Raw genomic sequence first — 22,962 nt, 5'->3', positions numbered from 1 at the left:
CATCGTTAGACAAATGATCACATCATCATTACCTCAAAAGGGCGTCCTACGTTATAAAACCCACTAGCCTAGGCACCTCTTTTGCCAATAACAGTTCATTTACAGTTTGAGAAATTAAAGAACACATGAGGTGAAACATGGGCCTGGGAAACTAAACCCCTGCCCTGTCCCAAGCTGAGGAATTGAAGCTTATCTGAGAAAGTGATGATTGTAGGCCTGCTTTGCATTTGTACTTTGCATTTGCGTGAGGATTTCTTTCACAGCCATCCTCAATGTTCCAATACGCTGTGTATGGTCTGGGCTGGCCTTAGTGTCTCATGGGCATTCATTGGTTTATGCATGATTCACAAGTAGAGGGTCGAACCCCAGACAATGGCGTGACCCTCTCTCTGAGCACGCACGTTGAAAGCCATTGAGCTGTAACCAGGCGACGGGCAGGAAGGAATGTTCATCTCCATGGTGACTCATATGGAAGCAGGAAGAAGGGAACTGAAGGTGCCCCTCCGTCACCATGGGGAGTCTGTCTCCGTTAGGGAGGAATAATTATCATAGATTTAGTTTAATGAATTAACCCCATTATTATTATAAAAAGGTGCGACAGGACACAGTTACACAATAATAGATGTGATTTATACGTTTAGGAATGCAATGGTGTCTGGCCACTCTTCTCCTTCTCTTTTTTGCTCCCCTTCTTTCTCTTTCATCCTCCTCTCTTTTGATTGATGGGGTGGCACATTTAGATCAGAGCTATGGAAATGACATTGATTCAACTGCTGCAGTGCCCTTTGCTAGGCTCTAATGAGAGCTCTACCTTCAATATTGGGTACAGAGAAAGTGTCATATATTTAAACATCCTTCTACTTAACTATGTGTAATGCCTTGGCTTCGGTAGCCACTCTCATATCGCTTGAACTCAGATAAACCAAGGCCTCTCATGAACTCAAACAACTAGTGACGCAGGGCCTAATCCAAGCACTAGTCATATCCTGTCTGGACTACTGCAACTATCTGTTGAATGGGCTCCCCGCTTGTGCCATCAAACCCCTGCAACTTATCCAGAATGCCACAGGCCATCTGTTTTTCAACCTTCCCAAGTTTTCCCATGTCACCACTCCACTGACTTCCAGTCGAAGCTGCATCCACTACAAGACCGTGGTGCTTGCCTACTGAGCAGCATGGGGAACTGCCCTTCCTTCAGGCTCTGGTCAAAACTTATATCCCAACTTGGCTCTCCAACCCCTCAGCCCAGTCAAAGTTCTTCTATGTCCTGGCACCCCAATGGTGGAACCAGCTCTGGACACCAGAGTCCCTGTCCATCTTCCGAAAATGTCTGAAACCCTACACTTAAAAATACAAAGTTGCTATCTAGAACCTAAAAGGATTCTTCGGCTGTTTCCATTGGGGAACCCTTTGAAGGACCCTTCTGGTTCCAAATAGAACCGTTTATTGTTCCACGTATAACCCTTGTTCCACAGGGTTTCTACATGAAACCCAAAATAATTCTACCTGGAACCAAACAGGGGTCTCTAATGGGGACGGGCCAAGAACACTTATTGAACCCTTTTTTCTGTTTCACCCCCCAAAAAAAAATGTTTGCACTTGTCTTACTAGCACTGTCTTTGCTCATAACTTCTTTATTGAGGAAGAATTAACTTACTATGACTGATATGTGGTCGTCTCACCTTGCTATCTTAAGATGAATGCACCAACTGTAAGTTGCTCTGGATAAGAGCGTCTACAAACCAATCTCACTTTTTGACGGCATAATTTGACGTTTGACTGCAGCCTCGCAATTAGACCTTGACACAAGTTGGACGAACGTCAAGACTGGAAATTAGTTTGTGAGATCCTGTTGCATACAGTATTTAATCCATCCATATATTACTGTGATTTGTTGTTCATTATAATATCTTTGTGTTTTCATTCATTCCAGAATTGTTTTAGCTTAATTCATTAATCAGTTACCTCATTAAAAGTCCATCTTTTTATGGAAATGCAAAAAAAAAAAAATTGATTCCTTTTGCAAGTCTACAATGAATTGTGTTATTTATCTACAGTATGAGATTGATCTCATGAATCAGCCTGATGCAAATGCTTAGGAATGCTTTAAATTAGCAAACAAGCCAACTGGCCACTAGCCCAAGAGTCCAATACCTCCTCCCCAGAAAACACTGTAGCCTAGGCTACTCTTTCACTGTGTTCCTTTGTGTAGGGCCATACTCAGACAAATGATGTTTAATAATGTCTGTGAATGTAGAATCACGGAACACAAATTCCGACCATGAAAGCTGCACACTGCCTGACAGAGGCACTTTAGAATTGTCAGCCATTTTATTGAGTTAATATGAACCAACAGGTAAAGACAACAACTAATAGAGGCATCGAAGTGCAGAACTTGTCAATCTGTACCATCACAGACCAGTGTGACCATTTAACTATGCAAATAATACTATTAACATTTCATCTGCATTCACAAAACATACCAAACCATTTATACCGTCACATCTAATTGAATTCCTCAAAATAATTGTTCATTCCGTTACTGCCGGTTAAAACAAATGAAATAAAGAGACCATATCGTGAGGTAATTCTGCATTTAAATTTTCAGAAAACAAAGAGGAAAGATCTGGATACCTTATGTAATTATTCTTCCGATTTTTGTGGCACGCATTTTGTCCTAAAGTAAACATAGAGGAAACTAACCAAAGGGGGTTTATTCTGAATTGATGATACTTTTGTGTAGAACAATAAACTGATCTAGGCTAGCACCTAACTGTTTTGGCAAGCAAAAAGTACAAAGAGCAGTCAAAAAGAGATTTTCAGCACAGAAACACATAAGGGGGATAGAAATAGAAATCAGAAATGATTGCGTATAATGCACTTCATAAATCAAGTTTCTGTATATTTTTCATTTGAAATGTGTGTATATATATATATATATATATATATAGTGAAAAAAAGCCATAAAAATGAGTGCTATGCCACTTTCTGTAGAAAAAAATGTGTAGCAAAAGACAATACAGATTACAAACCACCCTTTAGAAATTGATTGAAACATCAACCATTATGAAATCACATCAATATTGTGGCTTAATAATAATCTACTGTAAATTCCAATGAGAGTGTTTAACCCGCCAGAGAAATGGACCTACAGTAACATGTGCTCTGTGTGAAGTGGTGGTTACTGGTTACAAACCATTGTAGTCCTGTGCAAGAGGATGGGTGCAGGGTCAAGAGTTGAAAGTTCCTGGCATAACAGCGATGGTCAAGGTGTGATTGCTGATTGGTCATCTTGAGGGCTGGAGGAGACCAGTAGTAGTCCTGCTGGATCCATAATGCCAAGCTCCAGAGACTCGGTGTGCATCCTAAATGGCACACTATTCGCAATATATCGCACTACTTTTGACCAGGTTCTTGCAAAAACTAGTGCACTACTATGTAGGGAATAGGGTGCCATTTCTGACGCAGATTCAAAGTTAAACTTCAAGTTAAATCAAACGTTCACCTAGTCTCCCACTGATGTCAATGCATGACGAAGTGAACATTTCACGTCAGTGGAAGTTAGGAATCACCCCTCAGATGGCCTCCTGAGACTCAACTTCCTACATAGTGCACTACTTCTGATCAGGCTCCAGCCAGAATGTGTGGCGTACTATGCCTGCATTTACACAAGCAGCCCAATTCTGATATTTTGTTCAGTAATTGGTCTTTTGACCAATCAGATCAGCTCTGAAAAAGATCTGATGTGACTGGCCAAATGACCAATTAGTGGAAAAAAGATCAGAATTGGGCTGCCTCTGTAAACGCAGCCTATTTAGGAAATAGGATGCCATTTCAGGTGTAGATGGGTACAGATCAAATGGCATAGTCCCCCTGTCCTACAGGGCTGAAGGCAGAGCTGCGTAACGTATCTAGGCTGTTGACCAGAATGAGCGTTCCGGTGAGATGCTTCCAGCGCTTGGTTATGGGATTCTTCATTCGGTCCAGGCCCAGGTGCAGCTCCTGGATCACGTCCCGGTAGCTGTCCCCGATTTGGGCCGCCCAGGTCAGCAGGAAGTCGTAGGCTGGCTTCCACATTGACTGTCAACATAGAATCAATCAATCGACTGTTATAGAACAACCGATCAATCAATCCAAAGTACTTGTAAAACCCTTCAAGATCAACAGAGGGGACAGAGAATCATTCCAAATGCTCCTAAGGTCAAGTCTAACTGGCTAATATAAAAGAACATTGCACACAAGAAACTGATAGCAGGGTTAGCATTTTCTCACATCCATTTTATTACAGGTCTGAGGCAGCCAACACCAGTCAAACCCAGTAAATGTTACAGTATCTAGATGTAATGGGATGATAATCTCACCTCATTGTCCACCAGGCCGTTCTTGTCCCTGTGCGGAGCATCGTATTGCTCCATCTGCTGCTTGTTCACCCGGGCCAGCTTCTCCGCCAGCTCCCTCCAGCGCGGGGCCACCTCCACGGCCGTGGTCAGCAGGACAAAGTCCATGATCAGCCTGGCCACCAGGCCTTGGCAGTCCATCTTCAACAGGGCCTAGAAGAAAGGCCACATAAAGACAACTTGATTTACTAATTCAAGCTTTTTATTCCTCCTGGAGCATAGGTCGTCGACAGAAGACGACATTTAGCTACGAGACAACAGTTCAACAACACACCCCAAGGATCAGCAATGACACCATTGTGTCACATAGTGTTCACCATTAAAGGGGTGTGAAGACATGACTCTCTAGACATGGTGAAAGGAGTGGGGAGGAACAGCATTAGGGGGCCAGGGTATTGTCTTGATACAATACATTTGCGTCTCTAACTACGGCTACACTGTCCCTCCCTATTCTTTAACAAAGCCTGCTGTGAAGTCTGAGGATGAATTATAGCATGATTCAGAAGAGCCTCTCTGGGTCTTACCACACAGACACACATATGTGTTGAATGACAATAAAACCAGGAGGCCAAGGAAAATACACTAGTAATCCACTCCTCTCTCTACCAGAAACACCACAGACGAACAGGGGATGAAAGAAAGGGAGACTGCAAATCAAGCCTATCAGGATCCCATGAGGAGGTGGGGCTGCCATACAGCATGTCTACACTGTGTAGGCCACAACCCATGAGGGCTATATAATATCAAAGGAAAATGGAAAGTGCAACCCAATAAAAACAATATGTTTTATGTACAGGAACTCATGTTTTGAAGTCAGAGCCAACCAGTTAAGCCTGCCAATAAGAGACTGCATATGTTTCAGCACTATATCTTACAAAACAGTTAATACATAAACGTTTTTTTCCACTTCAAAGTCTCTTTGGAGAGTTTGCCTGCAACTTGACAGGATCTGCTGAGGCAGGCATACTATCTATATTTTGCACAGTACTGTATCTAAATAGAAGAGCCAGCATGTGTTTGCTTCGCAGAAAGAGAATGAGGCATGTGGAGCTCATACCACTCAAATCCATATGTTGGTCTGTCAAACTGGGAGCTGAGTGACTTCTGCATCCCAAATGGCACCCTATTCCCTATATCGGTGTTTCTCCAGTCCTCCAGTACCCCCAACAGCGTATATTTATGTTGTAGCCCCGGACTCATTTAGGGCTTGAATCAGGTGTGCTTGTCCAGGGTTACAATAAAAACAAGTTATGTTGGGGTACTCGAGGCCTCGAGTTGGGAAACACTGCCCTATATAGTCCCCTATGGTCCGTGGTCAAAAGTAGGGCACTAAATAGGGAATAGGGTGCTTACCGGGACACACACACTGTCTTCAAAGAATTTCAGTGCTACTCCAGTCACCTTGGCCACCTGGCCCGACTCTGAACACCACTGTTTTAATGAGCTGGCCTCTGTCCTGCGCTGACTGCTGTATCAGGACTCACATTTCTGTCAAAGTTACTCGAACAGGACTGCAGCATAACGTCCACCATCACCACCATCTGTCTGGTTACTGGGCCGGCTTCTACCGCCGTCTGCCAACAATGCCAACTGAGTCAACTGTGAGTGACACAATGGAGTGGCTCAGTTCAGTCACAGACCTAATGCTGTGTCATTCACAACATCTGGCACCGGTCTGACAGGGCCAAGGAGTCAACATGGTAGCGTAGTTACTAGGGTGAGTCCCAAATGGCACCCTATACCATATATCATGGGTATTCAACTCTTACCCTACGAGGTTCAGAGCCTACTGGTTTTCTGTTCTATCTGATAATGAATTGGACACACCTGGTGTCCCAGATCTAAATCAGTTCCTGATTAGAGGGGGATTCTTTATTTTTTTATGGTGTGGAACTGGCTTCGAGGTCCAGAGTTGAGTTTTAGGGCCCTATATAGTGCACTACTTTTGACCAAACCCCTATGATGGAGTGCCATTTGGAGTGCAACTCTAGTTACCATGTCACAGTTATGACATATAGCCTTCAACCAGCAGGAAGATTAGTTGAATCACTGTCTCTTAAAACCTCTTAACTCAACATCTATCCTCTTAATCCTTCAATCACTTCCTGTCATGAAAACCTCAAACCAAATGACATGTCATTTTCCCATACAGTGCTGAGGAGTTGGGTCAGGTATTCCATGGCAGCAGATAAACAACGCTTAAATGCTGCTTAAGTTATATCCCATAACATGAGCAAACCAAAAACGTTCTGACAATGTACTATGGTTCATGCAGAACTCTTTCATGAAACCAATAGCTAATAATGTCATATTCCATTATCTTTATCTTCAGAGAGGAACTGTATAAAAAGGAATCCAGCTCTTTTGAATGGCCTCCTGCACAAGTGCAATGGAGTGCAATGGATCCTTATAAAACCTTCCAATTCCAAAAGGCCTCATGCCATTCACGTTTACTTCTCGTTTCAACTCTTAATCTAAACCTATGATAAAACTAGGTAACTCGCTGAAATTTTCTGAAGTGTATCCTGTGTGTGTGTGTGTGTGTGTACATGCCTGTGCACACGCACACTCAGACAGTTTCCCATCCAATCAGAGAATGGCACCTGAATGCCAGTGGTAGGCAGGCTGATGAAACTGAGGAAGCTTTAGGGACATCCTTCGAAAATGTGGGTGTGGAGGCTTACTCCTTCTCTGACTTGATCCACATGTCCACTGGGGGAAAGCCCTGACAGACATGACTGACAGCTCAAATTTACACTGTGCCTCAGAGCTCTCAGAGGCAGTTATCTCTCTAAGCGTCATTCCAAATGAGCCTGTCTGGCTCTTCTCCCTGCATTTAAAAGGCAGGGAAAGGAGCGTATACACACACACACACACACACACACACACACAGGCAAGCGCCAAATGCATACACACACACACACACAGTGTCCCTGAGACTAACAGCAGGGGAGGGGAGAGAGGAGAGGGAAGAACAAAGTAACAAGGACTCAACCTGCTCATTAAAGTCAACCAGGGACTTTATATGTGAGGAAAAAGTTTCTACATCAGCAGTCTATAAACCTCTCTCTAGTTTGAAATGGGGAAAGTAGGCCCAACGGTGACTTTCAGTCATTATATTTAATGGTGTGTACAGTACCTAGGATGATGGCAGTGGTGACTAAAATCATTGCCGTATCTATTTGTCAAAAGTGTCTGTACAAAGTCAGTGTCTTACTACACACACAATTTATTAAAAGTATTTATTGTTTAATTTTGTATTTATTTATGACATTTTTCATGTTTTAAAGATTGACTACATTTCATATTGAAAGATGTTTTACATTTTTAAATTAAAATGGTCAAAAATAAATAAAAATAGCTTCTTAACAAAGAGCAATTTATCAAGCAAGAATTTTGCTTGGACTGAAATACCAGGGTCTTAATATGACACCCTGTGTAAATAAATGTTAAAAAAAGAAATTAAAGGTCGACCAATTTAATTGGAATGGCCGATTAATTAGGGCCGATTTCAAGCTTTCATAACAATCGGAAATCGGTAATTTTGGATGCCGATTTTGCAAAAAAAATTACACCTTTTTATTTACTCTTTATTTAACTAGGCAAGTCAGTTAAGAACCCATTCTTATTTTCAATGACGGCCTAGGAACAGTGGGTTAAATGCCTTGTTCAGGGGCAGAACAACAGATGTTTACCTTGTCAGGTCAGGGATTCAATCTTGCAACCTTACGGTTAACTAGTCCAATGCTCTAACCACCTGCCTCACGAGGAGCCCGCCTGTTACGCGAATGCAGTAAGAAGCCAAGGTAAGATGCTAGCTAGCATTAAACTTAATCAATCATAATCACTAGTTATAACGACACATGGTTCATGATGTTTCTAGTTTATCTAGCGTTGCATATAATCGATGCAGTGCGCATTCGCGAAAAAGGACTGTCGTTGCTCCAACGTGTACCTAACCATAAACACCAATGCCTTTCTTAAAATCAATACACAGAAGTATATATTTTTTAAATTTAATTTAGCTAAAGGAAACCCAGGTTAGCAAGCAATATTAACCAGATGAAATTGTGTCACTTCTCTTGCGTTCATTGCACGCAGTCAGGGTATACGCAACAGTGTGTGTCGCCTGGGTCATTGCAAACTAATTTGCCAGAATTTTACGTAATTATGACATAACATTGAAGGTTGTACAATGTAACAGGAATATTTATACTGATGGATGCCACCCGTAAGATAAAACACGGAACGGTTCTGTATTTCACTGAAAGAATAAACGTCTTGTTTTCGAGATGATAGTTTCTGGATTCAACCATATTAATGACCTAAGGCTCATATTTCTGTGTTATTATATTATAAGTAAGTCTATGATTTGATAGAGCAGTCTGACTGAGTGATGGTAGTTACCAGCAGGCTCATAAGCATTCATTCAAACAGCACTTTCATGCGTTTTGCCAGCAGCTCTTCTGTTTATGACTTCAAGCCTATCAACTCCCGAGATTAGGCTGGTGTAACGATGTGATGTGAATTGGCTAGCTAGTTAGCTGGGTGCGCGCTAATAGCGTTTCAAACGTCACTCGCTCTGAGACTTGGAGTAGTTGTTCCCCTTGCTCTGCATGGGTAACGCTGCTTTGAGGGTGGCTGCTGTCTTGTGTTCCTGGTTGGAGCCCAGGTAGGAGCGAGGAGAGGTACGGAAGCTATACTGTTACACTGGCAATACTGAAGTGCCTATAAGAACATCCAATAGCCAAAGGTATATGAAATACAAATGGTATAGAGAGAAATAGTCCTATAATTCCTATAATAACTACAACCTAAAACTTCTTACCTGGGAATATTGAAGACTCATGTTAAAAGGAACCACCAGCTTTCATATGTTCTCATGTTCTGAGCAAGGAACTGAAATGTTAGCTTTCTTACATGGCACATATTGCACTTTTACTTTCTTCTCCAACACTTTGTTTTTGCATTATTTAAACCAAATTGAACATGTTTCATTATTTATTTGAAGCTAAATTGATTTTGATGTATTATATTAAGTTAAAATAAGTATTTATTCACTATTGTTGTAATTGTCATTATACAAATACATTTAAAAAATCGACCGACGAATCGGCATCGGCTTTTTTGTCCTCCAATAATCGGTATCGGCGTTGAAAAATCATAATCTGTCGACCTCTAAAGAAATAATCTGCAGGTGTCTCTCTCGGTCTTTCTGGTTGGCCGTTGGGAACAATTTCAGTGATGAGCAGTGGGATGGCATTTCAATTGTCTGCTACCTGAGCAACACCATCCATCACTTTGAGAATTCTTAGTGGGTGTCAGTTTGCGTTGGTCTCCCCCGGCCTGCTATCTCGCCTGACCAATGTCTCCTTTCCTCTCCTCACATTTCAACTGACGACACCTGTCAGACCATGCTAGCGACTCAGAAAAAAAGGAAAGGCAGGGTGTTAATAAAGCCCATAGAGCACAGCGTTGTGTAGGCTAGACAGAGCTATGCATGTGGTGGTCACACTTGTGAATTAACGTTTTGTGAGGAATTTGAATCATAGGCCACTTAGCTTGAAGTGCTAATCTCGGTTATCTTTTATTTAGCGACTTTTATATAATAATCAGCTACACTATATATACCAAACTATGTGGACACCCCTTAATATTTGTGAATTTAGCCACACCCGTTGCTGACGGGTGTATAAAATCGAGCACACAGCCATACAATCTCCATACACACACATTGTCAGTAGAATGGCCCGTACTGAAGAGCTCAGTGACTTTCAATGTGGCCCCGTCATAGGATGTCACTTTTCCAGTAAGTCAGTTTGTCAAATTTCTGCCCTGCTGGAGCTTTCCACGTTGGCTGTAGGTGCTGTTATTGTGAAGTGGATACGTTTACAAGCAACAACGGCTCAGCCGCAAAGAGGTAGGCCACACAAGCTCACAGAATGGGACCTCAGAGTCCTGAAGCGTGTAGCACGTAACAATCATCTGTCCTCGGTTAAAACACTCACTACCAAGTTCCAAACTGCCTCTGGAAGCAACGTCAGCACAAGAACTGTTTGTGGAACCGCACCCAAGCCTAAGATCACCAGTGGTGTAAAGCTCGCCACCATGCTTCACCATCTGGCAGTCCAACGGGCAAATCTGGGTTTGGCGGATGCCAGGAGAACACTACCTGCCCGAGTGCATAGTGCCAACTGTAAAGTTTGGTGGAGGAGGAATAATGCTCTGGGGCTGTTTTTCATGGTTCAGGCTAGGCCATTTAGTTCAATTGAAGGGAAATCTTAACTCCACAGCATACAATGACATTCTAGATGATTCTGTGCTTCCAACTTTGGCAACAGTTTGGGGAAGCCCCTTTCCTTTTTCAGCATGACAATGGCCTTGTGCTCAAAGCGAAGTCCACATAAATGGTTTGTTGAGATCAGTGTGGAAGAACTTCACTGGCCTGCACAGAGCCCTGACCTCCTTCCCAACGAACACCTTTGGGATGAATTGGAACGTTGACTGCGAGCAAGGCCTAATCGCCCAACATCAGTGCCCGACTTCAGTAATGTTCTTGTGGCTAAATGGAAACAAGTACCCGCAGTAATGTTCAACTAGAGGTCGACCGATTATGATTTTTCAACTCCGATACCGATTATTGGAGGACAAAAAAAGTTGATACTGATTAATCGGATTATTTTTTTATTTTTATTTGTAATAATGACAATTACAACAATACTGAATGAACTCTTATTTTAACTTAATATAATACATCAATAAAATCAATTTAGCCTCAAATAAATAATGAAACATGTTTAATTTGGTTTAAATAATCAGTGTTGGAGAAGAAAGTAAAAGTGCAATATGTGCCATGTAAGAAAGCTAACGTTTAAGTTCCTTGCTCAGAACATGAGAACATATGAAAGCTGGTGGTTCCTTTTAACATGAGTCTTCAATATTCCCAGGTAAGAAGTTTTAGGTTGTAGTTAATATAGGAATTATAGGACTATTTCCCTCTACCATTTGCATTTCATATACCTTTGGATGTTCTTACAGGCACTTTAGTATTGCCAGTGTAACAGTATAGCCTCCGTACCTCTCCTCACTCCTACCTGGGCTCGAACCAGGAACACAACGACAACAGCCACTCTCGAAGCAGCATTACCCATGCAGAGCACGGGGAACAACTACTCCAAGTCTCAGAGCGAGTGACGTTTGAAACGCTATTAGTGCGCACCCCGCTAACTAGCTAGCCATTTCACATCACATCGTTACACCAGCCTCATCTCGGGAGTTGATAGGCTTGAAGTCATAAACAGCAGTGCTGCTGGCAAAACGCACAAAAGTGCTGTTTGAATGAATGCTTATGAGCCTGCTGGTGCCTACCATCGCTCAGTCAGACTGCTCTATCAAATCATAGACTTAATTATAATATAACAACACACAGAAATACGAGCCGTAGGTCATTAATATGGTCAAATCCGGAAACTATTATCTCGAAAACAAGACGATTATTCTTTCAGTGAAATACGGAACCGTTCCGTATTTTATCTAACGGGTGGCATCCATCAGTATAAATATTCCTGTTACATTGTGCAACCTTCAATGTTATGTCATAATTACGTAAAATTCTGGGAAATTAGTTCGCAATGAGCCAGACGGCCCAAACTCTTGCATATACCCTGACTCTGTGTGCAATGAACGCAAGAGAAGTGACACAATTTCACCTGGTTAATATTGCCTGCTAACCTGGATTTCCTTTAGCTAAATATGCAGGTTTAAAAATATATACTTCTGTGTATTGATTTTAAGAAAGGCATTGGTATTTATGGTTAGGTACACGTTGGAGCAACGACAGTCCTTTTTCGCGAATGCACACTGCATCGATTATATGCAACGCAGGACACACTCGATAAACTAGTAATATCATCAACCATATGTAGTTATAACTAGTGATTATGATTGATTAGGTTTAATGCTAGCTAGCAACTTACCTAGGCTTCTTACTGCATTCGCGTAACAGGCGGGCTCCTAGTGAGGCAGGTGGTTAGAGCGTTGGACTAGTTAACCGTAAGGTTGCAAGATTGAATCCCTGAGCTGACAAGGTAAAAATCTGTCATTCTGCCCCTGAACAAGACAGTTAACCCACTGTTCCTAAGCCGTCATTGAAAATAAGAATGTGTTCTTAACTGACTTGCCTAGTTAAATAAAGATTAAATAAAGGTGTAATAAAAAAAATTACATCGGCAAAATCGGTGTCCAAAAATTACCGATTTCCGATTGTTATGAAAACAACTAGAAATCGGCCCCAATTAATCGGCCATTCCGATTAATCGGTCGACCTCTAGTTCCAATATCAGGTGGAAAGCCTTCCCAGAAGAGTGGAGGCTGTTATAGCAGCAAAGGGGGGCTACTCCATATTAATGCCCGTGATTTTGGAATGAGATGTTTGACGAGCAGATGTCCACATACTTTTGGTCATGTAGTGTATTTTTTGCTTGTGTTAATTCAGACAAGCATATGACCTAACCATGGTTATGTTCTGTCTAACAATGCCTACTACCTGAGCTTTAAAGCTTCTTAGTTTAGTTTTTGCACAAACTTTTTGATGAACAGTTTTAGTCCAGATAATTAATTAATACTGTATGAGAGTAAGGTCACCAAAAGGGCAAATTACTAAATTTGAGGAAAGGCTACAGAACCACAGAACAACAGAAAGACCACAGAACTCTCACCATAGACTCTCACTATAATGACATAAAGTGCTGCAATATTGTCACACCTTTATACAACCATTTCCCCACACAAACCTTTATACAACCATCTCCCCCCACACAAACCTTTATACAACCATCTCCCACCACACAAGCCTTTATACAACCATCTCCCCCCACACAAGCCTTTATACAACCATCTCCCCCACACAAACCTTTATACAACCATCTCCCCCACACAAACCTTTATACAACCATCTCCCCCACACAAACCTTTAAACAACCATCTCCCCCCACACAAACCTTTTTCAACCATCTCCCCCATACAAACCGTTATTCAACCATCTCCCCCCACACAAACCTTTATTCAACCATCTCCCCCCCCCCACACAAACCTTTATTCAACCATCTCCCCCCACACAAACCTTTATACAACCATCTCCCCCACACAAACCTTTATATAACCATCTCCCCCACACAAACCTTTTCAACCATCTCCCCCACAAAAACCTTTATACAACCATCTCCCCCACACAAACCTTTATACAACCATCTCCCCCCACACAAACCTATATACAGATCCCATATCTTAACTTGAGCCAGTTTCGCACCGCAGATAAATAATCTTGTAGCAACAGGAAATGTGAATTGTTATGTGGAATATAATTAATGGAAAAAATGCAGAGCGATTGATACATTTTTTGGGTTTAGGGCAAATCAAGGAAATGACTAGCTTTTTAAAACCTTGAATACATTACTTCTTGCTGTTCCGACAACATTCCGACAACAACCGGAGGATAAACGTAAGACGCAGCATATTATGTCGACTGCAGGGCAGCAATATCAATGGTCCTCAAGATCCTGCTCGAATGTACCAGTATGGACCAACAGTTGTGTCACTGATGTTTATATCTGGTGTTTCTTGGCCTGATCAGGATCGGCAACAACACTCTCTGTTTCTACTGTGGCTTGCAGGCTATCAAGACTGGCTGGAATCAAAAGATAAGACATGGATCTATTTCAGGCACTGCCTCCAGGACACCATTAGCAGAGTTGCCAACAGCCAGGTGCCTCTAGGTTTCAGGGATCAAGCTCATTCAATCATTCAACTTCCTCTTCCACTGAAAACCGGATGTGGGAACTCCACTCAGGTGTTTTCTTTTATGCCCGCTATGTTAGGTTACTCCCAGGCTAGGGGCACAGTAAAACGATCTGTGTGTCCACCATAAATAGTGTGTGTGTGTGTGAGGGGTAGTATGAGGGCTTTGGGCTTGGATCATTGTTATCAGAGACCAATCCATCCTCATCCCTTTGTCTACTGTATGTACAGTAGCCAGCAGTGGCAATATTTGCACAAACCTAAAGCCTAACATCAGCTTATTATGCCTGTTGGCAGAAAAAATGTTTGCTTGAATTCTAGCCTGCCTTTGATCAAAATACCATTGTTGGCATAAACAACTGTTATATTTCATACCAAAATAAACTGATATATGCTAGCTCTGACTGATAAGAGGCTTGCATAAGCAAGCATTGTGAAAAAGACATCAACCTCACTTTCCCAGACAGATCCAATTTCTCCACAGATCCAAAATTCAAACAACTGTTGCATGTTTGTAACTGTTGCAATGCGGGGTATAGTTACATTACCAAGCACTTCTGTCTAAAACTTGAAAAGGGTGACTGGAGAGGAAGTAGGAGGCATGATGAGTCAACACTTTTGGTCACAACAGCAACCCTGCCTGCTTTGAGGAGAATCTGTCAGGATATTGTCGTCTCTGTTTGTGTCTCAGTCTCGGGAGTTGCACCGAAGGAGGTGATGTAGCTGTGTTTTTGTGCATTGTAAGTCACAGCTTATTCTCCCAACAAGTAGGCCTACTCCTAAGGCACATGTGACTGAATAACCTGAGTACAGTAAAATATCAGCCCCCCCCCCATCTCACAGTACATCACAGCCCATTGCCTCCACACCATGTCAACATCTGCTGCTGATGGAAAATAGGGAATAAACACAGAAGCGCTACCCATTTCCAGAGAAAGTGGTTTCTGTATTGAACCATACATTTGAATAGCTTCTACAGCCTAAGAGGTACAACATGCATGACGAGCGGTTTCCAAACACACATACACACGCATCAGAGAGAGAGAGAGAGAGAGACAAACACACACACACACAAACGTACTGTCATGAGTTCCTTCTGGAAGGTCTTTCTCTCCTTGATGTCCATGTTAGTGCAGTCCTCCTTGAGCTTCTCCAGAACCGAGGCAACCTTCTCAGGCTCGTTGTCCAGTTCAGTCCGACAGAAACAAGACAAAGGCAAGTTCCCATATCCCAGTGCGTCTGCAAAGGTCTTCCAGTTCCCTATATTCTCCATGAGTACTGTCCTCACAGAGGCGTAGATGTATGTGAGAAATTTGCAAGGCTTCAGAATCTGCTCCACTAGCATGGTTGTTGTGAGGTCCGGACCACAGAAATAAATAGGCTTGACTTTCCCCAAAACCAGAACGTTTTTCGCGTGAACAAGACCGGTCTTTCCCTGATAATATCCAATATACCACTCTTTGGTCCACAGTTGTCCTCGTAGTTTGATTTTCTCCTCGCTCAGCAAGGCGATCACATCTCCCTTCTTGTATTCCAACAGGTATGTGCTCTTGTTTTGCCTGATCACAGATTTGAGCAACTTGCCAAACTTCAGGTTGGTGATGCAGCGCTCCTGGAACTGTGGATATTTGGCAGTGATGGCCAGAGGTGACAGAAGAATCTTACCCACCACCTCTTTCTTCTTCAGGAACCGCCTGTGGCCAGTGTTCCGCGCTCCACTCTTCGGAGGCGGTTGCGGTGTTTGGACGCAGAACTGAGCCAGGATACAATCCAGGCCGTCTTTGACCTGGACCTGCAAGGTGAAGTCTGATATGTCCTCAGGGTTGTTGGATGTGATCATGTAAATGAGTCGGCTAACCTTCCCCAGTTTGACCTGGAAGGCCCGAATCATCCTGGTTTGCTCATTAGCCTTAATCATATAGTTAGACATGTTGGAGTATAGGCCAACCTGAAGGTCCTGGGGCCTACCCAGGACAAACTGATGCTTCCCCCACAGCGTGAGCGCCACTGGCGGGGAGGAGTGGGCCTGCTTCCCCACCTCACTCACCAGTAGGGTATTAGGGGCACAGTCATGCCCAAATAGGGCCACGACTGTCTTAAACGAAGGATGGATGTGCTTGGGCCCATAGACACCCAGGGTGACTTTCTTCAACACATTGTCCCATACAGTTGTATTAAGGTTGACGTGCTGGGCCTGCACCACTACCACCACGTACATACACGGCTCCAAGTTATCCAACTGGACTTGTACTGTGTCCTTGTATAGGTAAGCATGTGGGATGATAATGTAGGGTCCCTCCTTGCAGTCACTCCGGACGCAGAGCACCTCGGCTACCTGACCACTGTCTTTCTTCACCGTCACGGACACGGTCATCTCCAGAGTGATGAAGGACTTGGTCTCCATGTTGGACACTTTGATTTCCACCACTGGGCTGACTGTGGAGCAGTGGTCATTGTTCAGCTCCAGTGGAGGGTCCAGTAGGGCCTTCATGGAGATCTGCTGGGTGTCTCCAGGAACCACGTGTCCTTCAGGGACATGGACGCTGATCTGGGTTTCTGGGAGCTGAACGGCCCCTCCACGACTGTCTAGTTTACAGACAATGTTGGTCTCCACCGGCTGAGTCTGTCCCCAACCAGGGCTCTGCCCCAGAGAGTCCAGATCATGGCAAGATCTGGCCAGCTTCCGATGGTTTAGCCACGCAGTCCTGAAGTCCTCCCTGCTCTGAAACTGCTCTGGCGAGGGAGCCTTGAGGCCGGTGAAGAACCCGGAAGAAGGCAAGGGGGGGTTGGATTGTGTCTGTAGGATGGACAACTCCGATAAACTGTACGATCGCTTGCTCCTGAAGAATGGGTTATCCCTTCGCAGTGTCTGTAAAACCTGTAAGTCCTGGTTGGGGCTGGTGGCTGACATCATGTCAAATATGTTGCAGCTACTGAAGCCATTGATCATGGTGGTCCTGGAGGTAGAGTTAGGTCCCCAAGGGGAGACTGGGGAGGCCAGGGAGTCAAAGACTAACAGGTCCGTGGACCTTCCCCTCTCATTACAGTTCTGGTCCAGAGAACCATGTAGATGACCACTGTTGATGAAGGGGTTGGTGGAGGAGGTATGGAGGGAGAAGGGATTGCTGTTAAAATAAGGCGAATAAGGAGTGGTCTTAACGGACACCCCTGTCCACTCCCCTAGGAGATCCAACTCCTTAGCCCCTTCCTCTGTACACTCCCCTAGATTGTCTATCATGCCACTATCACTGAGCGATGAGTTCCTACAGTTGATGGGCTGGACGTATGCTGAGGGGATGTAGCCCATCTCTGTGTTGTTGTGGGCATACCACCACTCTCCACCTGACGTGTCCATCACATAAAGCCGGTCACCTTTGGAAAACTTTAAAGTGGTAAAGCTAGATGGGCAGTAATCTTTGATGGCGACTACTTCATGAGCAGTTACAAAGGAAGCTGAATTGTCCAGCCGTAAGGCACTGGAAGAAGGCACTGCATGAAAAGAAAAGGAAGATCAGAAATTCACATAAACATCCTCAATTCATCCTCAATTTGCATTCAAATCAATATATATTTAAATGGCTGAATGACTGTCTGGTACATTAGTCAGTATTGAATCCTCACCTTTGACATCTGTAAGGCTAGCCTCAGAGAGCCCTTCATTGAGATCAATGAGCGTGCCCTCCGATTTGCAGCGAGGGAGAACATGGTTACTGTTGGTCACTCTGATGATCCGGTGGGCCGCCATTTTGGTGCGAATTGCCCGAGTTGCAGTCGCACTACTACTCTTCCATTTCTCCAATTATGATATTCAGTCTTTGGCAGCTCTCCATTGTATCTAGACTAAAGGAAACAAAAATGAGAACATCTTCATTAGCTGTGATTGAGCCATTCCTGTAATTCAATCATCACAATGTACAACATGGTTTGATTCAGTAGGAAGTGGGGACAGTCTTGGCTAGGGACAAAAAATGAATAGATTCCAGCAGATGCCAAATAATATCCTGTAAAGAGAATAAACATTTTGAGCATTGCACCCCGCCATGGGACAGTTTAACATCTTATGACACTCATATCCCACTGGGCACACACTGGTTGAGTCAACATGATTTCAAAGTCATTTCAATGAAATTACATTGAACTAATGTGGAATAGACGTTGAATTGACGTCTGTGCCCAGTCAGTCTTCTGCTATCTTAACACCTTTCCAATTACTTTACAGTCATAGGTGTCCTCAATATGCCTGCACTTGCTAATTCTGTGTTCTGTATCTCAGTGCGCAGTTGTAGATGATAATTGCATATTTTCCATCTCATTCTGAGAAAGCAATAAAGCCTCAGGGAGGGACAGTGAATCACTCGGGGTATAGGCATACAGGAAATCATGGGACATTCCCTTCTTAAACCCTCTCAGATGTACAATGTTCAGTAAAAATGTAAGCGCAGACTAGATAGGTCAGATAGGTTTCTTCCTTGACATAGCTATTGTCTTGACAATAATTTGGACATGACTTAGTGTAATTTGACTTTATATCACATGTAACATTTCAAATGTATGCAATTTGTATAGAGCAAGCAAATATCGCACAGCTGGAGTACCATGTCACACAGCTTCTCCTATTTACAACAAACTAGCTCAAAGACCTCTCTCGTGATTTCACATTTAGCCAATCCATAATTCAAAACACACTGTCAGTTGAGCTCAGGACGAGAGCACTTTCATATGAGTGAGACCATGTTCTTGATTCCAGCATTTTCTCTCGCACAGGAAGCAGGAGGGGTAGCGTGCTACACTACACCTCATTGCAGTGAACCTTACAGCCCTGGCCTAAAAGCTAAAAGGTTTTGTTCAGAGACACTAAAGTCCCCAGAGATGTCAGGGAGAGATTTCACTCCCACTCTCAATCCATGAGGAAAATATGTGGCTCAATGTAACTTGTTTGTTTCTCCTCCCCCTTGCCAGGGAGCTAGCTAGGCTCGGGGGACAGTGACAGTCCATGGATGTGAGGATCAATAAAGCTCGACTGACAAAAAAAGACTGTCATCCACTTTGATGCAACACCCGGGTCAGATTGCTAGTCGATGTTCTGCACCAAGATAAATAGCAGACGCTGGCTGTGAGATCCTTTCTGAGATTAATCCACAGATACCACAGCCAGACATGATGAATTGGAACCAGAAGCCACTTGTCACTTGTGACTGAGTCTCTGTAGATGCTTTCCATAGTGCACTGGAAAGTTTTACATCTTTATTTCAATCTTATTTCAATGTTCGTAAGATCGAGATCTCTCGAGATGCTTTCAATCTTCAATTCAGTTCATGGCTGTGCAGCATTATCCAAACTTTCCCCACCAAGCTAACTACGTTGTCAAAAGTAAGGCTGTTAATCACAATCCAAAATGCAATCAAATATCATCATTATTTATGAGACACACCGAGTTCTCCCGTCAATACATTCTGAAAGGCCTCATTTCCATCAATACATTTTGAAGGTCCTCATCTAATCTAGCCGACAAAGCGGGAAGGGGGTATATTGTTTCAGCAAACCGTTCCGTAAACACACGCGAGGGAGCAGAGACTTTAACACACTTTAATTAAATCCACAGCAGTGTTCTCTAATCCCTGACCGACTTGCTACTTTAATTACCTTTTTTGAGTATTTTCTCAAAGATTCTCTGTCCCCCATTTTTATAGCAATAACATTAACCATATGCCTACAACTTTGGCTCCTAGAAATATTTGTGGTCATTATAGGAATGAGAAGCCTGTCAAAAAGACAGTCTATGTAAAAACAACCAGGCCTTCTCAATAACAGTTACAGTACACACAATTTCAAATGATGTGTAACAACTGTTTATAACTCATCTATAAACAAACATGAATGGTTTCCAAACTATTTATAACCTCTTTTAGCATTTTGTAAGTATATCTTCACCTTAATGATTCATGCCAATGTCATTATTCTGTCCTGCTTCACTGACAAGCTAATTACATTGTCAAAAGTAAGGCTGTTAATCAATATACAAAAAGTAATAAATTATCAGAATTATTTCCGAGACTCTTAGACGTGAATGATAAGTCTGTAGGTTCCTTTAATTTGAGACCACAGAAAGCTCATTGTTGAAGTAAATCAGAATTGGGTTTAGTTCCTAACAGAGGGATACGAGTATACTGCAGTAAAACAGGACTTATACTTCATTCACCATTAGACCTTAGTCAGCATAGACCTACTATTCTAATGTTAAAACCAACAGTACTATGTTATTGATATCCACCCGAGACTTTGGTGTAGAGAAGTTCTCTGCACAAGAAGACATGGGTATGGTAGTCAACCGCTAAATAATTTGCATTCATTAGCATTAGTTCATGAATTAATTTTCTCCCTGGAAACAACTAATAAGAGAACTATAGGAGTCTGATATTGAAGTCATGCCTTAGGCGAGGGAAGGATAAATGAGTTCTTTAAGAAAGCAGCCTTCCAGGAAGCTCAAACACCGATTATTAAATGTATTTCCAACACAGTGACACAACATCATAATTAACTAAAGTTGTTTCTCAGCTAATGGAACTATCTGACAACTAATGGGCTTCAGACTGTTTCACTTGGTGGGTGGGTGTGTGTGTGTGAGAGAGAGTGAGCAAGAAAGAGAGCGAGAATGAGCAAGAGAGCGAGAATGAGGAAGAGAGCAAGAGAGCGAGAATGAGCAAGAGGGCGAGAAAGAGAGAGAATGAGCAAGAGAATGAGAGCGAGCAAGAGAGAGAAAGAAAGAAAGAAAGAATGAGCAAGAGAGCGAGAGAATGAGCAAGAGAGCAAGAACAAGAGCGAGTGAATTAGCAAGAGTGAGAGAATGAGCAAGAAAGAGAGGGAGAGACTGAGCAAGAGAGACAGAATGAGCAAGAGAGCGAGCGAGAGAGAGCGAGAGAGTGAGAGAACGAGCAAGAGAGAGTGAGAGAACGAGCAAGAGAGTGAGAGAACGAGCAAGAGAGTGAGAGAACGAGCAAGAGAGCGATCAAGCGTGAGAGCAAGAGAGAGCAAAACAGCGAGAGAATGAGCAAGAGAGTGAGCAAGAGAACGAGCTAGAGAACGAGCAAGAGAGAGAGGACAAGCAAGAGAGCGAGAGCAAGGGAGCTAGAGCAAAAGAGCAAGAGAGAGATGAGCAAGAGAGCAAGAGAACGAGCAAGAGAGCGAGAGAGGGAGAGAGAGAACGAGCAAGAGAGAGCGAGGGGAAGAACAAAAGAGCGAGAGGAAGAGTGAGCAAGAGAGAGCGAGAGAGAACGAGCAAAAGAGCGAGAGGACAAGCAAGAGAGCAAGAGAGCGAGAGAATGAGAACGAGCAAGAGAGCAAAAGAACGAGCAACAGAGCGAGACAGCGAGAGAATGAGCAAGAAAGAGAGAGTGAGCAAGAGAGAACAAGCAAGAGACAGCAAGAAAACGAGAAAGAGAGAGCGAGCGAGAGAATGAGCAAGAGAGAGCGAGAGAACGAGAAACCGAGCAAGAGAGCAAGAGAATGAGCAAGAGAGAGCGAGAGAATGAGCAAGAGAGAGCGAGAGAATGAGCAAGAACGCGAGAATGAGCAAGAGAGAGAGAATGAGCAAGAGAGAGCGAGCAAGAGAGAGAGAATGATCAAGAGAGTGAAAAAGAGCAAAAGAGTGAGAGCGAGAAAGAGCAAGCAAGAGAACGAGCAAGAATGAGAGCAAGAGGACGAGCAAGAGAGAGCAAAAGAATGAGCAAGAGAGAGCGAGAGACTGAGCAAGAAAGCAAGAGAGAGCGAGAGAATGAGCAAGAGAGTGAGAGAACAATCGAGAGAACGAGCAAGAGAGTGAGAGAAAGCGAGAGAACGAGCAAGAGAATGAGCTCAAGAGAGAGCTAGAGAGCGAGAGAATGAGCAAGAGAGCAGCAAGAGAACCAGCAAGAGAGCGAGAGAATGAGCAAGAGAGCGAGAAACCGAGCGAGAGAACGAGCAAGAGAGTGAGAGATTGAGCAAGAGAATGAGCTCAAGAGAGCAAGAGAATGAGCAAGAGAGCAAGAGAATGAGCAAGAGAGCAAGAGAATGAGCAAGAGAGCAAGAGAATGAGCAAGAGAACGAGCAAGAGAATGAGCAAGAGAGCGAGAGAATTAGCAAGAGAGAGAGAATGAGCAAGAGGGAGAATGAGCAAGAGAGCGAGAGCAAGAGCGAGAAAAAGCAAGCAAGATAACGAGCAAGAGAGCGAGAGGACGAGCATGAGAGCGAGCAAGAAAGAGCAAAAGAACGAGCGAGAAAACGAGGTGACAAGAAAAAGAGTGAGAGAACGAGCAAGAGAGTGAGAAAGAGCAAGCAAGAGAGCGAGAGAACAAGCAAGAGAGTGAGAAAGAGCAAGCAAGAGAGTGAGAGCAAGAGAGCGAGCAAAAGAACGAGAAAGCGAGAGCGAGAGAACGAGCAAGAGAGCGAGAGAACGAGCGAGAGAACGAGCAAGAGAGAGCGAGAGAACAAGCAAGAGAGCGAAAGAACAAGCAAGAGCGAGAGAACAAGCAAGAGAGTGAGAGAAAGAGAGCAAGAGAATGAGCAAGAGAAAGAGCTAGAGAGCGAGAGAATGAGCAAGAGAGCGAGAGAATGAGCAAGAGAGCGAGAGAATGAGCGGAGAGAACGCGCAAGAGAGCAAGAGAGAACAAGCAAGAGAGAGCGAGCAAGAGAACGAGCAAGAGAGCAAGAGGACGAGCATGAGAGCAAGAGAACGAGCAAGCGAGTGAGAGAGAGCGAGCAAGAGGGAGAAAAAGCAAGCAAGATAACGAGCAAG

The 22,962-nt window shown here is 43.4% G+C and overlaps 1 protein-coding gene across 1 annotated transcript in view; it reads right to left on the bottom strand.

The window, feature by feature from the left end:
- Nucleotides 1-2,309: 2,309 nt before the first annotated feature.
- Nucleotides 2,310-22,962, bottom strand: part of sh3bp4a (SH3-domain binding protein 4a) — a 28,967-nt gene continuing 8,314 nt past the window's right edge. Inside the window, exons 2-5 of the mRNA XM_024426087.2 lie at nt 17,814-18,032; nt 15,274-17,681; nt 4,362-4,550; nt 2,310-4,080 (exon numbers count right to left, since the gene is read on the bottom strand). Coding sequence (XP_024281855.1) covers nt 3,856-4,080; nt 4,362-4,550; nt 15,274-17,681; nt 17,814-17,937 — 2,946 coding nt within the window. The 5' untranslated portion in view covers nt 17,938-18,032 and the 3' untranslated portion in view covers nt 2,310-3,855. The remainder of the gene's footprint in view (nt 4,081-4,361; nt 4,551-15,273; nt 17,682-17,813; nt 18,033-22,962) is intronic.

This window comes from Oncorhynchus tshawytscha, linkage group LG14 (genome assembly GCF_018296145.1).
Source record: "Oncorhynchus tshawytscha isolate Ot180627B linkage group LG14, Otsh_v2.0, whole genome shotgun sequence".
NCBI classification, from domain to species: Eukaryota; Metazoa; Chordata; class Actinopteri; order Salmoniformes; family Salmonidae; genus Oncorhynchus; species Oncorhynchus tshawytscha.
The sequence above is the reverse complement of the archived record's forward strand: the minus strand, read 5'-3'. Positions and strand labels throughout refer to the sequence as shown.